The sequence below is a fragment of the Phyllosticta citriasiana genome (genome assembly GCF_038021145.1).
Source record: "Phyllosticta citriasiana strain CBS 120426 chromosome Unknown IWZ02scaffold_13, whole genome shotgun sequence".
In the NCBI taxonomy this organism is placed as follows: Eukaryota; Fungi; Ascomycota; class Dothideomycetes; order Botryosphaeriales; family Phyllostictaceae; genus Phyllosticta; species Phyllosticta citriasiana.
Window position 1 is genome coordinate 40,839 of NW_027117290.1, and position 18,776 is coordinate 59,614.

Consider the following 18,776-nt stretch of genomic DNA (forward strand, 5'->3'; position numbering starts at 1 on the left):
AAGAAGATAGAATTTTGGAACGGGTGGTCGATTTTTCCATGCGGAATTGTTGATATCGATGTTGTCGCAAGGGTGGAGGTGGTGAGGCGTTGGCCGCGGGAAAGGGTTCGGCGCGAAATGACCTCACCAAGGGGCCCACCGACTCATCTCGCACGCGCGGCCATCGTCCCTCCTCGGGCCACCTTTGACTTCCTCAGACGACCACCCCATGGCATCCTGAAGGCCTAAGAGCCCCTTCGCTGCCGTCGACTCTCCTCTCACCACCCTGGGCCATGACAGCGCCGTGACGACGCTCGAAAATGCTGTTTCGCCGCCGCTCCAACATCCGAATCGCCCTCTACACCCTCACCGTCCTGCTGCTCGTTGGCTTCTTCCTCAACCTCCGCAGCGGCGTCATCGAGCAGGACTCGCCCTTTTCTGGAGATGTCGACCTGAAGTACCAAGAGGATCTAGGGACCTACACCGCCGCGACCAAGTCGCGCGTCGGCCAGAAGGCTTTTGTTGTCGCAAGCCAAAAGACGGACGATGTGGATTGGCTGTATACATACTTCCCCGACTGGGAAAAGTTTCGCTACGTTGTGGACGACCCCAAGGCGGAGTTGACTGTGCCTCGCAACAAGGGCAGGGAAAGCATGGTCTACCTGACGTGCGTTGGCCCTTAACGCTTGGTCGACCAGGAGCTAATCTTGAACAGGTACATTATTGAAAACTACGAAAACCTCCCCGATTACACCCTCTTCCTCCACCCAAAGCGCTACCAGTGGCATAATGATGACCCAGACTACGACGGACTCCCGATTCTCCGCAACTTCCAGTTGCCATACCTCGAGCAGGAAGGCTACGTCAATTTGCGCTGCGCATGGCAGATGGGCTGCCCCGAAGAGATCAAACCCTACGAAAAAGATGACCGCGAGGCACAGCAGCAGGGACATGCGGGCAACAGTTATTACAGGGCATTCAAGGAAATCTTTGGGGAAGATGCCGTTGTGCCAGACCTTGTCGCCATCAGTTGCTGCGCGCAATTCGCGCTTACAAGGGACAAGATTCGGAGTATCCCCCTGGAAAAGTACCAGCATCTCCGGGACTGGCTGGCAAACACAGAGTTGGAGGACAGAATCAGTGGCAGAGTGATGGAATATGCATGGCACAGTAAGTGCTCATGCATTACAAGTCTAGGAATATTGCTGACTTTTGCATAGTATTCTTCGGCAAGGATGCCGTTCACTGCCCCGTCGCCAAAGATTGCTATTGCAAGGTCTTTGGATTGTGTAGCCTCAACTGCACTGAGCCTGGTGGTTGCCAAAGCCAATACACTCTTCCACCGTACTCGAACCTACCGGAAGGCTGGCCGCTCGTGGGCTGGGATCTACAGCCGCGTACCAGGGTCATTGAACTGGACGTGCCCAATTGAAGAAAGATGGCTTCGTGGAAACTCAGTCGAATTCCGCGATTTCTCCAGAAAATGCGGCAAGGGAACCTTCCACTCTGGCTGGATCCACGAAAGTCAGGACCGAGACCATCTACGAGCTGAGCCAACGACCATTGACGGTTGAAGCCATGTGCTGTGTCATCGGAGCCTGACCTAGTTGCGAGAGCTACGATTGCGTCAGGAAGATGATGCTGCCACATCTGCCGAGCACAAGACGGATTGCCTCAATTTCGCCAATCGAAAGGATCTGGCTTCAACGCCGTGAGACATTCTGGACGATCAGGTTCGTGGAGTCGAAAAAAGCTGAGGAACGTTGCCACAGCGTCATGTGCTCCAGCAATGTGGCAGTAAAACGGATTTGTTACGTACGATACTCCCTTGGGAGAGGGGTCCAGCCTCGCAGCTGCTGGTCAAGCCCTGCAAGAGTTGACATGTCTTCTTGGATTGCGCCCTCATTGGAGCAGAGTACCCCAAAAATCAGATTTTTTTCTTTTATCACCGTTGCCTTGTCGTTTCTCAACCTCATGACCAATGTTGTCTATCCTCGTCAGATTGAAGGCTTCTCAACCCAGGCGAATGTTTATTTTCAGCCTAGCCACCGCGGTGTGTCGATCTACCAACGGAGCGCTCGAATCGGCCCTGGCTGGCAAAACCTGCTGATCGGATCGTGTACGAAGACTTCTTACATGTGTCATCGGTATGGATTGCGGGGACTATGATGCCGGGGACTTGGATGTGGGATACGAGCCTTGTACAAGGCTGATTTTCAGTGTCGACGAAAACATGCTCAGGCTGAAGGGACGCTGCAGCTGACCTGATATCAAGATTTGCGCTATTCATTGGACAAAGGCTCACGAGACATTGAAGTTTCCCTGACCGCTTGAATTGTTTTCCGCAAGACCGTCTTCAGTAGCACCGATTTCCTTGTTCGTCGATTGGCCCCAGACCACACCCCTGTCGACCATCAGACTGAGCCGCACTAGGCCACAATGTCGGGGAACCCCAAGTTTGCGACCCCGATTCGCTTCATATATTCCGGATCATCTTGACCTTGCGCTACCCGGGGTAAGACAATCAGCCACATATCCCGGCCGAACTTGAGCCTCAAGGGGTAGGGATGCTCAGCACCCCTTTCACATCTGACACGGTCAGCGAGGCTTTGGACACTCGCGGCCTTTCCGTGAAGCCTTTCTCAGCATTCTACATTTGGACGGCAAATGATGAAGCGCGCCTTTCCTAATAGCCTCAACGACGCGAGGCTGTGGCGTAGCATGACGCTTGCTGGCGCCGTGCGTCCACGTCGATTCGCACAACTACTACAGGTAACATTCCACATTCACGCAAACTTCAAGGCAAGACACGATCTAGGAACATCTTTGGCGCTGGGCTTTGGTGCCCAAACAAAGCCTCTTTTCAATCAATTGCTTTGCAAAGTTGGCCTGAAGGAACAAACAGCGCGCCGTCCCGCTTCCCCGTCCCCGGTTGAGGCACAACCGCATTTGATGGATCAACATACCGAGTGCATATAGCCAAACATGCTCATGTGTACCTGAGCCTGAGTGCAGTGGTACCCCAAAGTGCCAGCACAACACACGCAGTCGAGCAAACACGCACCGGATTCGGCGCGGAGGAGCAGTCGACCTGCGTCTGAGGTGTCTCGACAGCCGCGAGCGGGCGGGCGAGTAACCCGATTGAATCAATCTATGCTTCCGATTGTTTGCCTTGATGTCTGGAGAGAAAGCCGCCCCGCAGCCTCGCATACACGCAGACACACTGCACGACAGAGGCGCGAGACACGCGCGCTTGGGCTTGCCCTCGCTGTATCGCGGGCTGCCTGACAGCCTTGCTGGGGCCGGCAAGGCAAGGCAGGCCGGTGGCACAAGTGCTGAATGGTACCTGTACGTCGTTGCGGCACGAGCAACGCTGCCTAAGCGCGTTTTCTCGCAAAAACCTTGATTGCGTCGTACCGCGCCTCGTGAACCCACCTCACCCATTCCACGCCTTCCCTGAGGCTCTGCCAGTGGAGGAGCAGCCACCGTAAGCCTGTAAACGAGGCACCAGATGATGGAGAGAGTTGGTGGGTGCGTGGCACAGATGGGGCCTCGTTGTGGGGAGACGCGGCTCTGCGGCTGCCAGGCTGCTGATGTTGGGCGCAAGATCCGCGCTGAGTTCCTTTTTTGGACCCTTCAGCAATGCGGCTCTTTTGACAGCGTATAGATAGAGCCCGAGGAGCCGCTGGATGTTGCCGACATCGTCACCAAGTGTTCTGTTGGCACTGTTGCATTCCATTTCTGAGCAAGGTCGATTCAACGTTCGACGCTTCTGCCGCTCGTCGATTCTCGTCGACTATCTATCTCATCGTCTTCACAAATTCCGCGACAAGGCGGAAGTTTGGCAAGGGACAAGATTCCAGCGCCAAAAGAAACGAAGCAAAACACCTAAACAAGAGCAAGCAACTCGGGAAATCACAGCGGCTATCTCTCTGCCGAAAGACGATCCGTTCACAACGCAAGGCTCGGGCGAAGCCTTGCCTTGCTGCGCGACGACCACACAGGCACCACTCTCGCTCCACGCCCTGCCTCCACCGGCTCCAATGTACGGTCTCTTCTGCTCAGCCTCGTCGCGTCGGTACTGGATTGGCCTCGTCGAATTCGGCTTCTGGATAGCTGTAGCTGTTAGAGGCGGCAGACATCGCCATTGCGGTAGCGCTCGAATCCATCATCATCGTCGTCATCATCATCATTGCAGTCGAAGGGCAATTGGTGCCAGGAATTGATTACTGATTCAATTGGAAAGGGAAAGGCGACATGCGCAACTTGGATGGTTTACCGTTCGATGTGCTGTTTGAGGTCGCGAGGTACTTGTCGCTGGATGATGTTGTCGCGTTGGGATGTACGAGTCGCCAACTTCGGGTCGTCGTGAAGAGAGAGGAGGCGCTGTGTCGGATGGTGGTCCAGGTGAGTTGTAAAAGAGCGTTCATGGCAGCGATCTCGTCAGGTCGATTTGCAAGCATCCTTTTCCGTGCTCAAGTCGGCAAGCTTGATCGTCTTCAGTTTCCTACCGTCTACCTTACATTTCATGTCCATTCATCAGGCACCCCTGGCAAACCTCAACCCACAATGCAGCTCTCAAAACTAATCTAGTCACAAGAACAACGCGCCTTTCGCCCGCGAAGCCCTTCTTGCCTCGCAAACCGAGCAAAAAACCCTTCGAGCCACTGCTTTGGCCTCTTCGCGGCAGCAACATCAAATCGCTTCCTCACAAAAGTCACCGCACACCTTCTGCATCGCCCTCCAAAACATTCATGCCCGACGAGCCGCCTTCGCCTCGGCATCCCCGCGCTCCGCCTGCGTCATCGACTACGCTGCCGACTTCTTGCACAGCGAGGGCGTGCTGTGCTATGTCTACTCTCAACCAAGCGGCAGCAGCAGCAGCAATAGCCGAGACGCGACTAAGATCCGCGTCATCAACGTCGAAGATGGCGGGAGAGAAGTAGCCGTTTTGGACGTCGGAGCCATCGTCCAGAGCGTAGTCGAAAGAGCAGGCGTGAAAGAAGGCAGTAACGGAGACGATGATGAGAGGTCGAGCAAGAGAAGGAGACAGGAAGCGAGAAGCGCGTCGCTATGCTGGGACGCAGAAGAGCACGCAGAGATGCGCTTTGGAGAAATGGCATACCGTGCTGCAGCGACGCTGGGCTTTGAAGCGCCGCTCTGGGAAGATGTGGACGCGTCGTCGTCGTTGTCGTTGGCAGAGCGATCTCGTTCAGCGTCGCTGTGCTCGCTCGCATACAGCGGCGAGAGATGGAGATTCACCTCGTCGTCATCGTCAACGACTGCGGCCTATCCTCTTCCGCGTGTGACGCTGGTCCACTGCAGCGCTTCAATCCTGTCGCTCTACCTCAACTTCAGCTCTTCTCGTTCTGCAACGTCGGCACCTGCGTTCCTCAGGAACCACCCGCACTACCTCGTCGCCATCCGCCTCGATGACGCGACCAACTCCTGCGCTTCTACCTCGTGCCTCCGCGTCTTTCGTCTGCCCAACCGCCTTGGGGGTTATGGCAGCGACGACAACTTTGGCGCTGACAGCACCATGTCGACGAGCAGCGAAGGCGAAGGCGACGGCGCGGGCCGCGGGCTCAAGCTCTTCGTCCGCAACACGGACGCGTACTATTATTTCGGGACGCACACGGGCTGTGGGACGCGCGGAGAGCGAGTTTGGGTTGTCCACGGCGTGAGTTTGAAAGAGGGCACGCCTTTGAAAACCACCAACAATAACCAAGCGTCTCCAGCAAAAAGGAAAGGTGGAGAAGGTGGTAAAGGTGACATGGCGAAGCTGACGATGCAGCAAATGACGAACACAGCGCTCGGCGCCGATACTTCCTTCTTCATCCACAACGGATATTTTTACGGCCTTACCATCAGTGGCAGTGCTTTCGCAAGCCTGTCTGCGCCCGCAGATGCGTATGCAGTGCCTCAAGACCAATTGAATGATCCTCACGTTTCGACTTACACTTCGATCCGCTTCCCGCTCGAATCACCCACGGCAGATGCTGTTGAAACAGGGTCGCGGGTTTTCCGACGACATCATGGCGTCGAGGGCCCAATCAATGATGCGTGGACGGCATTAGGAGCGGTAGTGGACGAAACAAGCGGAGAGGCGCGAGTGATTGAGGAGCGTAGAGAATGGGGACAAGGGATGGGGACACAGGGAGCAGGGCGCAGCGTTGGTGGAGAAAGGAGCTGGTACTTTGAGACGTTGGGATTCGGCGAGGCCAACGACTCATCAGAAAGGAATGACGACGACGAAGAAGAAGAAGAAGAGGAAGAAGAAGGGATGACAACTTCTGACGGGCCCGGTTGGGACGACTCTAGCTCTGTATCGGCAAGAAGTCTTTCGCCAACCGGAAGCCTGCGCGCCTCGGCCGGTCAGGCGTCACAGCCACAATTTCAGTCGCTGTCGTCGCTATCTTCGGTTACTACCAACCCTTTCGAAGGCTCGCCGCTCGACGCTTTTCTCCCCGACTTCAAAATCGCCTCTTCCGACGCGACCCGCTGCCGGCCGTGGATCCGACATCCGCGCCGCGTCCACCGCGAGCACTTGCACTATGGGACCAGTGTGCCAAGAGAAGGCAACGGTGCCGACGCGCTCCACTCTTACACGCTATCGCGCACCAAATCTCGCGCGTACAACTATTCTGCGAGGACGTTTTTGGATTTGGTAGAAGACGAGCAGTGCTGCCCAGACGGGCTTTGCTTGCGGTTGAGAGTTGGAGCGCGGGGAGAGAGGACACAGCCTGGAGACGAGACTCAGATCGTTGATGAGGATAGACCGGGGGGAAGAGAGATGCAGAGACAAGACCAGGTCTTTGTCCATAAGAGGGTGAGAATGTGGCCGGCGGCGTCCTCTAGCTTACCGGATGAAGGGCGGGCTGGTTGTCATTGTTCGCAAAACCCACATGCCATTGTGAATGCTCCTTTGCAGCGATGTCGAACGAGGTCTTCGTTTAGTCCAGCGCAGGCCGTTGAAATTGTCGCCGCGACGGACGAACGGAGCGTCGTCTTCTTGCGACGGCCCAAATACGGTGGAGGAAGAGGGAGGACGGGGCCGCTCGTACTGTTGAGTTTCGACGAGGGCATTTCAGCGCGAGGATTGGACGGGCTCAGCTGGAAGAAGGAGCACTATTGCAGCTGTCGATAGCGTGTAGTTGACAATGTCCGTTTGCACTCGTCAGGCTGAAACTGTCAGGGCCGTTAAGGTACCTGTACGGTCGTTTCATGGGTGACATCATCCCATGGGGGGCGCATGGATCCCACGGTGATTGGCCAATGTTTATGCGCGTAAGCGTGTCGTCTCACCACAGGCCATTCCCAAGGGAGCTTCCTCGCGGCCACGTCGGCGTCGGTCGTTTGCGATCGGCCTTTGAAACAGGCAATAGGTAGTGTTCTGTTTGTTGATGCTGTGGTCTTTGATGTCTCTGGTGGTCTTCGGCGCCGACCGCTGAGTGTGCGATTAAGCTTAAGGCCGCCCGGTCCACAGGCCCGACACGCAGATCCGGCGGCGATGAAAACGTTGGTCGCAGGTGTGAGGGCCGGGCAGAGTCAGCAGCAGGGTAATTAAAGAAAAGTGGACGACCAGAAGGGATGGAAATGGCAAAGAGGCTGTGTCAATGCAGTCAGTGCAGTGCTGAGGTGGTGTGGGAATGAGAGGGCGAACGGGAGAGGGCAAGGCAAGGCAGGGCAGCCACCGCTAAGGTAGCCAAAGAGTCCCTGCGCCCCAGTGCCACGACTCTGCGCCCTCGAAATTGCCCAACCACTTCTGTCTCCTCCCTCTTTTCTTTCCCTCTCTCCCTCTTCGACACAAGCACCAACTCTTCCACCTCCATCTGCATTCTTGATACCCCACCCCCAGCCTTCGGGTTCCGCAACCCCATTGTCACTTCCGCAGGGACCGAACATCCCTTACCGCGGCCCGTCAGCATCCATCCAAATACGTCATCCGTCTTGTTCCGTAGCGGCCTGCCTCATCCATCTCCTCTCCCCGGCCGCTCCCACCTCGACACCCATCGACTCTCACCACCACCACTACCACCACCACCACCACCATCGTCACCATGTCCTACGGCGGATACAACCAGTATGGCGGCAATCCCTACGAGCAGCAGGCCTCGGCCAATCCCTACGGCCAGCCCAGCCCGTACGCTGCTCAGGTGCGTGGCATCCGTTTCAATTCGCATAGCCTCGCCTGACCCCTCTCGCAGCAACCACCGCCGCTTACCCACCAGCAAGCCTCCAACTACTCGCAACCATCGCAATACTCAGAAATACCCATGGCCGAGCAAGGAATGGCCCCACCGCCGCAACACATCTTGCCCGACCAAGCCTTTCTCGACCGCGTCAGTGGCTGCAAAGGCCGCATTCGCGAACTGACCAAGAAAATCACAGATATTGGCACCATCCACCAGCGCCTGCTGTCCGATGCCAATGAGGTCAATGCGCATCGTCAACTCGAGGTTCTGACCTCCGAGACCCAGCTTCTCAACACGCAAATCAAGGACGAGATCAAGTTCCTCGAGACCGACGCTGCGCGCAGCGGGAACAATGCACTCAAGAACGATCAAATTCGCAGTGTCAAGAACACATTCCAGAAAGAGCTGCACAACTACCAGGACCTTGAGAAGCATTATCGCGAACGCATGCGGGATCAAATCATGCGCCAATACCTCATCGTCAACCCAGAGGCATCACAATCAGAGGTCGAGGAGGCTGCCAACGTGGATTGGGGCAACGAGGGCATCTTCCAGACGGCGGTAAGCCCCGGATCCATCACACGTTCACCGAGCAATGCGCTAATGCAATTCGCAGCTCAAATCGAACCGTTCGGGCCAGGCCAACAGCGTCCTGGGTGCGGTGCGCGCGCGTCACAACGATATCCAGCGCATCGAAAAGACGATGAACGAGCTGGCCCAGCTCTTTATCGATCTCAACGAGGCCGTCGTCGTCCAGGACTCGCAAGTTACGCAGACCGAACAGAAGACGGAGGCTGTGCTCGACGAAGGCAAGCAGGCCAACGTTCAACTCGACAAGGGCATCGACCACATCCGTCGTCGCAACCGCTTGCGCCGCTGGACCCTCTTCATCTTCATCCTCATCGTTTGCATCATCGCCCTCATTGTCGGTCTGTACTTCGGATTGAACAACAAAAACGACAACAACAACAACAACAACAGCGGCCAGTAATTTTGCTTGCCCACTGCGTACCGCTTTGTTGGAAAAGTTGTTTGAGTGCACAGCGAAAGGATGCGATTGGGGTGGCACATTGAGCACGTGGACACGGCCCGGATCGGAATCTTCGTTACCGGTTCCACTGAATCCAGTGTGCTCTACTACATTAAAAATAAACTCCAAAAGTTGCAGCGCAAGGACAGCAAGATCAGGTGGAGACGAATTGAACTGCGGCGAGGAAAGCAAGCATGAAAACGGTCTGGTCTAGATTGAATTGGATGACTGTATGGGACGGATTTTTCTTTTCCTAATTCGTCCCAATTTTTTTTTTTTATTTTTTTTTGTTTTTTCGGCAGCAGTCTACCTTTCCGTGTTGTAAGTATATGTCGATACATGCACGAAGTATGGGTAGGCTGCGGGCTGTAATAATCATTTTTCTACTTCGTTCACGTCAACCTCTTTTCTAACGTTCGTCATGCCCCCTCTTTGTTTTCATACTTGTAATGCTCCTTTGTCTCTCTCTTTCATTGCTTTGAAGTGTGGAAGGAGGATCGGTTCTTCGGGTCAGCGTAGGCCGTATAAGGGAATGCCAGGGGCCGTGGGCGGTGCGCCGGCCATCCCCAGGAACGCTGGCTGTGCGGCGTTGTCGGTGTAGTCGTGTATGTATGAGACGGTTGAGGGTGTGGTTGGCGGATTTAATAGCTCTGTATTGGATTTGGGATTGCATCAGCAAAGGAGATCAGAGCACAGCAGCGTAGCAGGGCAGAGCAGAGCGAATCAATCGGTATGCGTCACTACTTCCTTTGGTTGACTGGCTGATTTGTCTTTGGAAGACTGGGGACGCGCGTTTGGTGTCAGATGGCCAGTGAAAATGGCTTGTTATCCTATGATGTGGTATGTCCTTCCTGCTCTTTCCTAGTCCGACAGACCAAACGGTCCCCTTTCTAAAGAACCTTCTTTGCAATTACCGAGACAATTCTGCTCGCATGATCAGGGAATCAATGTCCACTTCCCTACTACGCGTACGTGGACACCAAAACATCAATTCCAGGCAGATAGGGAGCAAGGCCCGAAAGCCACCAAAATGTGTTGCGCGCGACCAAACCCCCCGGATTTCAACTCATTCCTCGTCACCGAGAAAATGCTTCAAACTGATTCGTCAAGGGCCGATCTTGCCTTCTGAAGCTAGATCTATTTTCGCACCATGATGGAGCAGCAGTTCGACGTCGCCGTCGTAGACTGCATTGTAGAGAGCTGATGCGCCAGCGTCCGCGGAGGTCTTGATCAAACGCTCAAGGACTGTCCGCGATTTCGTTAGCTCAAGGACTCGAACTGTCTGAAGGGGGAAATGAACAGGGAAAACCTCTATCTTACCTTCGGCACGGTCTGGACCTGTACTCATTCTCCACACGGGCTGTCCATTGATATCTTTGACGTCAGTACGTGCCCCCCCCTGCTCAGTAGCAGTTCAGCCATTTTGTGGGAATTTCGATGCACGGCGCGGTGCAAAGGCATTTGACTTTCGAAATCCAGCGATTCCACACTGGTTCCGTGGTCAAGAAACACACTTGCGGCTTGCGTGTGGCAATTCTCAACGCATAAGAAAAAGGAAGTCGTTGTCAAGAGAGCTTTGACCTGACTCTCCTAGGCCCCCTTCTGTTTTTGCGTGGTCTTTGAAAGCTCCACAGACGCGATCAGGGGCAAATCAATGCGCTTCTCCTTAATGAGCTTTGAAATCACTCCAGCGTCTCCTCTCGTCGACGCCAAAAGAAGCCGAATGTAGCCCTCTATCTCGATGAGAGACAAACCCGGAAAGTAGTAGTCGTGGCCGGAAGCACCCAGAGGCGGTCGGCGGCCGAACTAGTCCTTTATGCGTCTAGTCACGGATTTGTGGTACTTCTTGGCCTTGTCCAAGTTGTCCGAGATGATACAGACGAAATCCTTGACAGCCTGAAGAGACCCTTTCTGCGCGGCAGAAAGTAGTGTAGAATGGCCACGAGGAGTTGAAAGATCGACCATGGGTCCGGAGCTTAGGAGAGCTCTGACCACGTCTTGACAGCCGTTGTTGATTGCAATCCTGAACGCCTTCTCCCGATCACCAGATATCTGAACAAGCGTCGGACTTTCAAAGAATGCAGCGTAGTCGGTCAAGGTTTTGAGCCCAAGGGTTCGGCGGTATCCTATATCATCCAACAGCCATTCCACGAGTTTGAATTTTGCAGGGCTTTCCCAAATTTTGCGAATCTGGTAATCGACTGGGGAGCGATCGTTATCGTGGGAGATCTTTCTGCAGTCATGTGCCAAGTACTTCCCGGCGTACGTCAGGAAGGGATACAGCTAGAGCTTTAACTCAGTGGTAAGCTGTATCAAGACATCAGAGCCATTTGTGTATCTTTTGTCGGGTAATCCGGGCAACATGACATTCATTTCCTTCGAAAAAGTGCTGCACTTCATTCATGACGTACATGTGTTCGTCAAACTTCTTGATCTTTTTCCCCAACTTCATCTCCTCTCGGCTCTTGCAATGGTCTTGCAGCCTTCCGTACTCTTTGAATTCTTCAGTATAGTTGTTTCGGCCGTCGCGATAGTCAGAATCCGTATATTGTCGATACCGCACCTCAGGAATACTTGGGTCCGGAGCCTCAAGCCGTGGGATCGAGAGATACTTTGCGCATGCTAATGCGATCCGAGCGTCGAAGCCGGGAACAAATTCAGCACTTCTTTCCGCGAAGAATTCCATCGCAGTGAAGTGGATCAATCTCAAGGAGTCGCACCTGCTACTGTCAGTTTCCACCAGACCGCAGCAAAGAGCCAAAATTGCCTCTCGTGATAGCAAGGAACTGTGTTCAAAAGATACGTCGCCAGCTTGCAGGGGCAGTTCAACTGGGCCGCCGATCAAGAGCGCGTGTCTGAGCTCGTCAAAGTCAAGTGGTCTGTACACATGGACCATCCAGCCAAGTATCGCCATGGTCCACCTTCGCTTTGGATCCTCCTGGTTGCGTATCCGTTGGAGAATGTTCGTATACATCGAGTTCGGGTCGCTGGGCAACCTCTCTAAAGCAGTTCGAATTTCACCGCGGTCCGTCAGTGCGGCGATGATTTCCATGTGGCTACGGACCAGGAGAAATCTAGTAAAAATCAACAACAGCTTTTGGTCTCGCGGAACAGGGCCACCACCTACATTCCGTTGGCCTTTGTCGTGATTATTCGCTTGACTTCTGTCTTCAAATCTCCATCCTGCTCGGTCAGATACCACAGTTTGTCGCACTCTTGTTCGATGTAATTGTGGATATCTTCTTGGTGAGCCAGAATCTCCACCGATTCAAAGTCTTTGATCGACGGGTCCCTCGAAGTGATGAGGATGCTGATATTCTTGATTCTGCGCAAATGGTGTAGTAGATCTTGTCGTTGTCTGGAATCAATCTCGTCCAGCGCGTCAATGACAGTGAAAGTCTTGCTGATCGAACTCAAATCTGAGAGCAGGTCTTCAAGCTGCAGCATTCCCGGGGGATTTCCAAACGGGTCTGCCGTTTTGTTCTCCTTATTCCAGAGGACCTGGAGACAAGACGGTAGTGTGCTCGAGTCACTCCGTTGAATGATTAGCTGATTTGCAAGGCTTCCATGCAAGTCCTTAACTGAAGGTGTCTTTCCTTGTCTTCGCTCATATGATAGGTACAAGAACGCTACTTGGCAAGTTTCATGGCTGTTCAGCAGCTCTTCAATGATAGTGGAACTTCACACCAGTTAGAACTCCAGTCTCTGTGGTTACTGCAACAACTTTTGTCAAAAATAAACACATACGCAAGTAAATATTTCCCTGCGCCGGCTATAACTGAAGAGAGATTCGTTAATTAACTTCCTGAAGTGCTCATATGCGGGTAGATAAACGTTTGCCAGAACACCAAAGCCGCTGTGTCTCTCTGTGGTTCGCCATGAGATGAACTTTTATGAGTCAAAAAACCACCGGCCAGTTCCTGGAGAAGCTCTCTCACGAAAGCCATTATGGATGTTGGAGTAGTTCAATCGAGGGAGCCAGGCCATAATAATTTGGGCGCGTTTGTCCCATTCTGTAGCGCTGGAATCTTGAGAGGCATAGCTGTCTGGTATGGTTAGACTCATTTCATCATCTGTCGAAAGATCCGAAATACCTATAATAGTTTTTTGTTTGTGCACCTTCGCCTTTGTTAGCCAACTAAGCACTTGTCTGTTCCAGTCACTTCCTAACTCACCTATTTGCGTTAAAGTTCCATGATTGACAGAGTTTGCGACAAACAAGCCATTTTCGTTCGAAACAGCACCGAAGGTACTGTTTAGGGAGGTTACGCCCTTAGGTTTCGGAACAGAGACAACAATTGCATCATTTCCCATGATTGTGGTCCAAGAAAGGAAAATCGGCAAAACTGAATTTGTGCGTTGCAACGCTCAGGGGCAGTCCGACTCACAGAGACTTGAAGAGCCAACTCCATGGTGGATCATCTTAACATTGTATAAACGGTCCGGGCGCTAAATTATCCATGGGCTTTCAGGGTGGGATGTCCGCCTGCGCGAAAGCGGCACAGCTGGACTGATTGTCCCGGGGCGCGTGGCGAGCCGAGAATCACGCACACGCATGAATTGAACTTCAATTCGCCGACTGCAATCCCCGCGCAAGGATCTACTGAGAAGCGACACGAGATTTCGCACAGCCGCGCGTGTATACGAATCCAGGATTGCGGGTTCGACGGCAATTGTGTGGTCAAGGGATCTTCGCTTGGACACGACTTCCGACTCTACAATCAATGCGGCTCCCATCACGATGCGGCGCGAAGAAAGGCGAATCAAGTTCCTTTGTCCTTTGTGGAGTATGCACAGCGCTCGAGATGGAAAGGAAAGAGTTTCGCGCATAATGAGGCGAAGAAATGGCTTGCATGGACAGAAGCGGCGAAAGCACCATTTGCAGAAATTGGAACACGTTCGACGGCTTTCGCATCAATCCATTGGCTTGCGGTGGTCCATCTGACTGAAGTGGCGGAGCATCGGCTGGCGCGTAAAAGTGACGGTCATCCCATGGAGTAAAAGCAACGCTTTCAGGGAAAAGCTTTCGCAGACATGGTCATGTTGAAGAAGAAACTTCGCAGCCTGACGTTTGAACGCCGACAAGGGATGGGTCAAGACGCTGCTGGACAGAGTATGGCAGACATGGACCCGGAGGTCAGCCAGGATGGGCAGCAGGCTGCTCAGGCTGAACGAATAAGAGTGGCACCCAAGACAGAACTAGGGGAACCGCTGGCTGATCCACTAAATGCAACTGTCGAGTAAGCCCTTTTCAAATCGGATTGTTGGAAGTATTCTGACAAGTACAGCATCATCTTCGTTCATGGTCTCGGAGGGGACAGAGTAAACACTTGGTCATCAAAACCGACTGACGAGGATCCGGATCCGGTGTTCTGGCCAAAGGATTTGTTGCCCGATGTCTGCAAGACAGCTCGGATTCTCTCCTTTGGGTACGATGCGGACTACGCAAGATCTTGGCTTGGCAAGGAGATTCCCCTGGAGACCAGCTTGGACGAGTTTTGCACTTCCTTGCTCCAAAGCCTGGCTGGTCTGAGAAATCGGACGAGAACAGTAACATCCCTCTGCTATAAGATACTGGGTTGAATGCAACTGACCACCTCAAGTCGGGGCGTCCTCTGCTGTTTGTTGCGCACAGCCTCGGTGGTCTTGTTGTCGCGAATGCTCTGTTCCGGCAGCACGGCTCAGATGCTGCTAGTCAGAACATTGCAGAGGCGACGAAGGGGGTTGCTTTTCTCGGGACGCCATTCAAAGGTTCTGACATGGCATCAGTTGGAAAAGTTGTGCTGCGAGTGGCTTCTCTCTTCACCACGACAAACGACAATAACATGAAAACCCTCCAACGGCGATCAGAGAAGGCAGCGGACATCACCTCCGCGTTTCTGGCATACTTAGATGGCAGAGCCCATTCTGAAGACGGAAATTATCTCGATGTTGCATGTTTCTTCGAGGAACATTCTATGCGGGTCGCAAAAAGCTTCGGGCTTGTAGTCGACAAGGAGTCGGCCACGATCCCTGGGAAGAAGCCGCAGCCAATTCCAGCAAACCACCGCGAGATGTGCAGATTCGCCTTTCCCGAACATCCCGGGTTCCGCAGCATTTCTGACCAGCTCTGCCAATGGATCACTGCACTGGATTCTCCGTAATCAGAGGAAGCAGTGCAGACTCAGGTAGGTCGATCATTTGGAATAGGGGTCCCGGTCTGACGACTGAATTCAGACGAGCGCGATCCACATTGGAGACACCATCTTCCGGGAAAGGGTTGAGAATCATAGCGGCGTCATCATGGGAAGTGTGTAAAATGCAGCCGCGGATGGCATGCATATCACTGGTAGTTCGACAACGGTGAGCAGTCCTCTGCTCTGGAATGCTTCTTATCGCTAACATTTCCTCAAGAACTACAACGGATGGCGTCCGGACGACCGCTGAAGCTTGACTTGACACTCTGGAAATAATCCAAGCACCTTCGATAGCTTCTATTGGTAATGCCAAAACACTGAATGCTCCACCGCCTTAAGTTCCCTGTCGATGAAACCTCTCAAATGGTTGATGTCTTGTTTCCTAGCTTTCCTGTCACTTCCAGTCTCTGCTCCGTACTCAACAAGCCATTTCTTGCATCTCAGCGTGTTTTGCTAAATCAAGAAGGGTCGCCAAGGGACAACCCGTCCTCAGATTTAGATCCGCTTTGGACTAAAGCAGCAATCTAGCGCACTCTAAGTGCCCTTAGTGAACGGCAATATTTAGAGGGGTCAGTCCACGTCCTTTCGGAATCAAAGGGTTGATTTTGTTATTGAGAAGAAAATCTACATCAGCAGCTCTTCCAGCACCCACTGCCCTGTGAAGGGGAGGGAACTATCCTAGACTAGATGAGTTCGGATCTAGCCAGCGTCTAAAAATTGTTTAAGGACTGAGTTTTCGTGGACAGCATTCAAGATTTTGTCTTCCTATGTGGCAGAGTAGTGAAAAGTAAGCATACCTTCAGCGTAGCTCGCGTTCGCATACGCGCTCCAAGGTGTCTCTCCACCGGCATTCTTATGGTTCGGATTTGCTTTTCGGGAGAGCAGCAAACAAACCATAGATTTGGAATTTTTCCTGACGGCAATGTGCAGTGGTGTCTGAGGTCCATATAAACTCGCATTGGCATTGAAACCGTGATTAATGAATGTCTCTGCTGCGTCTCGGTAGTCTCTCTCCAGGCACAGGAAGAATAGAGTCCTAACCAGGGACTCTTTTCTCATCTCCGCACCATGAGGAGTCCTGGCATGGGCTCTAAGATCGACAAGATTGTGCTCCGCAAGGCTTGAAATGTGAGCAGCATCGTTCCTGAAACAAGCAATGAGGAGGCGCATGTAATTTTTGGACGGCTCCAGCTCTCTCAGGATCATTGGCAGCTGCTTCAAGAACTGATATATGAGGCTCGTTTGGCTCTGGCGTCTCATTAGACCGTTCAAAGCAGTCAGGCTTGATGAAAGACTGGTAAAAGCCAACTCCAAGCCAGACCATGACCCAAAATGCCAGCGTCGATCCGGCATCGGAGAATTGATGCCTCTCTTTTCCTGCGGTTTGTGTTTCAGTTTCTCTAACTTTTGGTCCTTTTCTCTGCGAACTCTGGTTTTCACACTTGCTGGCACAGATTTGGCGCACCATGTCCGTATTGGCTTCTGCCACAGCAAAAAGAAACAAATGTGAAAGGGGGTCCTGGAGATGCAGCTTGACTCAATGACAAAGAATAGTCTACTACGTCGTTGAATCGAATCCGTACTGCGACACCCTGTGCGAATCGACCTTTGTCCTTGAGTGATTGCACGCTGCGACTATTCAGAATGAATTGTTCAACTAGCATCACGCTTGCGAAAAAAGCGGAAGTGGACAACAGAGGGGTGACTAGATTCTCTCATCTGAAGAGAGGCTGCGGGTAACAAACCGATGTATGATGATGTAGTCCCATTTTTTGGATCGAGAGACCTTGCGCTTGGAAGGCAGCGATAATCGATCCCCACACTGTCTAATAGCATGCCAAGGAGGATTGTTTTTCAGAGGCTCTGGATGAGCATACGGATTCGAACCTCCACATTCCTTCGGGCTTCTATATCCGAGTTTTTTCTGAAATGTTAAATCAAGTATCGTGCGGCGTAATGGAAGAATGGACATCGCTCCACTTTATTCCAGAAAGAGAGCTACAGATTGTAATCACCGTCGGAGTCTCATGAGACTCGTCAAAACCTTCTGGATCTTCTGACCCTTCAACCTCTTCCAGTTCTTCACTTGATTCTTCGTCCGACGTCGAGGAGGACTAGTAATGGAAATGCAAACTAGATTCCCACTCAGGCTCCTTGAAAGAATCTGAGTCTGAATCGCGGAAACTGAATTGTGAGTCGGGCCCTTGGGTGTGCGAGTCCTCGTCAAATGTGTCGCGGCCTTTTGGCCACTCCGGTAGCGGTTCACTCTGTGGATCGATCCATTCTTCCAGCTCAGGAGCTATCGAGCTGTGTTGGCTTGTTGGTTTCCTTTTCGATTGCCGAATACTGCATAATAGGCTCGAGTAATGAGTTCTCTTCCCGTAGGTGCAACTCCCGCACCATTTCGACCAGCCAAGATGGTGGTGGAGGCTACAATGCGGTCAGTGATCGGCTTCCAAAGTATTGAACAAGTTCAGTGTTCTCACCGGTTCCAAAGGGGGAGGGTATGACGCATCGACACGTCCATCCGGATAGTATTGGATTTGTTGACCAACTCGACCTTTGATTGACACCTCACCAGCTTCATCAGCTTCGCTATTCGTTTTGATGGACATATTCATTGAATTCTTCAGTGATAGATGATCTGTCCCGAATCGCTGGACTGCTCTCGAATCATTGTCGTTTTCATCAAGATCGGAGTGGTATTGGGACCTCGGTATCGCGAAAAAGGCGATGTGCCGGAGATGCCGAGATAGGTGTGCTTTCGGATGGGGCGTAAACCGTCCACACAAGTTGCATCTGGAAGTCGTGCACGTTGACAGCGGAAGATGACAAAGACGAATGCAGTTCCAATACAGCGACAGCCGGTTTGTGTGCCAATTTGGCCAAAATCCACACTGATAGTGTGTGCCGTGGTGTCTTCCATGACCAATAATGGCACTACCACGTCCACGATGACCTGGCTCCGGTGAATATCAATACGTCAAACGCGAGGTCCTTACGAGAAGCAATTTTCGACACACAGCTCACGCTGTCGACGAGTGGAAAAGTAAGTCTGCAAAATAAACTAGTCCCGCTCCGTTCCTGAATGAAGGCTGCGAAAGCCCCCGACCGTTCCCCGTCTTCTTATCGTGCGCCACGACTTTTGCTGCGGAGCCTTGGACTAACGCACATAGGCGGACGATATCTCCACTTTTGGCCTCGGCCGTGCTCCGCTTCCACGAAACAAGCTGGCTACGGAGGAAAGGAATGGACGCTCGATAACGTTTCCTTGAGGAATCCATCAGGACGCGAAACTCATCTCTCCATCGCAAAAGATTTCGAGGTCTCGCCTCGTATTCCAACCCAGTCCAACGCCAACAACGACACCGGACTGTCCTTTCGCAACGACGAAAT

At 52.8% G+C, this 18,776-nt stretch overlaps 7 protein-coding genes across 7 annotated transcripts; 5 read left to right on the forward strand and 2 right to left on the reverse strand.

The window, feature by feature from the left end:
• Positions 1 to 170: 170 nt before the first annotated feature.
• On the forward strand, positions 171 to 1,513 carry IWZ02DRAFT_64292 (uncharacterized protein). The gene is made up of 3 exons (XM_066771006.1): positions 171 to 646; positions 695 to 1,149; positions 1,200 to 1,513. The coding sequence occupies exons 1-3, from the start codon at positions 300 to 302 to the stop codon at positions 1,409 to 1,411; spliced, it is 1,014 nt and encodes a 337-aa protein (XP_066619494.1). The 5' UTR covers positions 171 to 299; the 3' UTR covers positions 1,412 to 1,513.
• A 2,033-nt stretch (positions 1,514 to 3,546) lies between these two features.
• IWZ02DRAFT_64295 (uncharacterized protein) lies at positions 3,547 to 4,387 on the forward strand. Its single transcript, XM_066771007.1, has one exon. The coding sequence runs from the start codon at positions 3,669 to 3,671 to the stop codon at positions 4,203 to 4,205; it is 537 nt and encodes a 178-aa protein (XP_066619495.1). The 5' UTR covers positions 3,547 to 3,668; the 3' UTR covers positions 4,206 to 4,387.
• Positions 4,388 to 5,518: 1,131 nt separating this feature from the next.
• IWZ02DRAFT_383624 (uncharacterized protein) lies at positions 5,519 to 7,126 on the forward strand (the record flags this gene model as incomplete). Its single annotated transcript, XM_066765287.1, has 3 exons — positions 5,519 to 5,849; positions 5,898 to 6,304; positions 6,524 to 7,126. 3 exons carry the CDS (start codon positions 5,519 to 5,521, stop codon positions 7,124 to 7,126), a joined length of 1,341 nt encoding a protein of 446 aa, XP_066619496.1.
• Positions 7,127 to 8,039: 913 nt separating this feature from the next.
• IWZ02DRAFT_493224 (t-SNARE) lies at positions 8,040 to 9,165 on the forward strand (the record flags this gene model as incomplete). The annotated part of the gene is made up of 3 exons (XM_066769913.1): positions 8,040 to 8,135; positions 8,187 to 8,735; positions 8,791 to 9,165. The coding sequence occupies 3 exons, from the start codon at positions 8,040 to 8,042 to the stop codon at positions 9,163 to 9,165; spliced, it is 1,020 nt and encodes a 339-aa protein (XP_066619497.1).
• Positions 9,166 to 11,524: 2,359 nt separating this feature from the next.
• IWZ02DRAFT_383743 (uncharacterized protein) lies at positions 11,525 to 12,651 on the reverse strand (the record flags this gene model as incomplete). Its single annotated transcript, XM_066765294.1, has 2 exons — positions 11,525 to 12,278; positions 12,332 to 12,651. 2 exons carry the CDS (start codon positions 12,649 to 12,651, stop codon positions 11,525 to 11,527), a joined length of 1,074 nt encoding a protein of 357 aa, XP_066619498.1.
• A 1,199-nt stretch (positions 12,652 to 13,850) lies between these two features.
• On the reverse strand, positions 13,851 to 14,242 carry IWZ02DRAFT_459727 (uncharacterized protein). Its single transcript, XM_066768101.1, has one exon. The coding sequence runs from the start codon at positions 14,117 to 14,119 to the stop codon at positions 13,886 to 13,888; it is 234 nt and encodes a 77-aa protein (XP_066619499.1). The 5' UTR covers positions 14,120 to 14,242; the 3' UTR covers positions 13,851 to 13,885.
• Positions 14,239 to 15,347, forward strand: IWZ02DRAFT_493226 (uncharacterized protein; the record flags this gene model as incomplete). The annotated part of the gene is made up of 3 exons (XM_066769914.1): positions 14,239 to 14,444; positions 14,493 to 14,754; positions 14,808 to 15,347. 3 exons carry the CDS (start codon positions 14,239 to 14,241, stop codon positions 15,345 to 15,347), a joined length of 1,008 nt encoding a protein of 335 aa, XP_066619500.1.
• Positions 15,348 to 18,776: the final 3,429 nt, after the last annotated feature.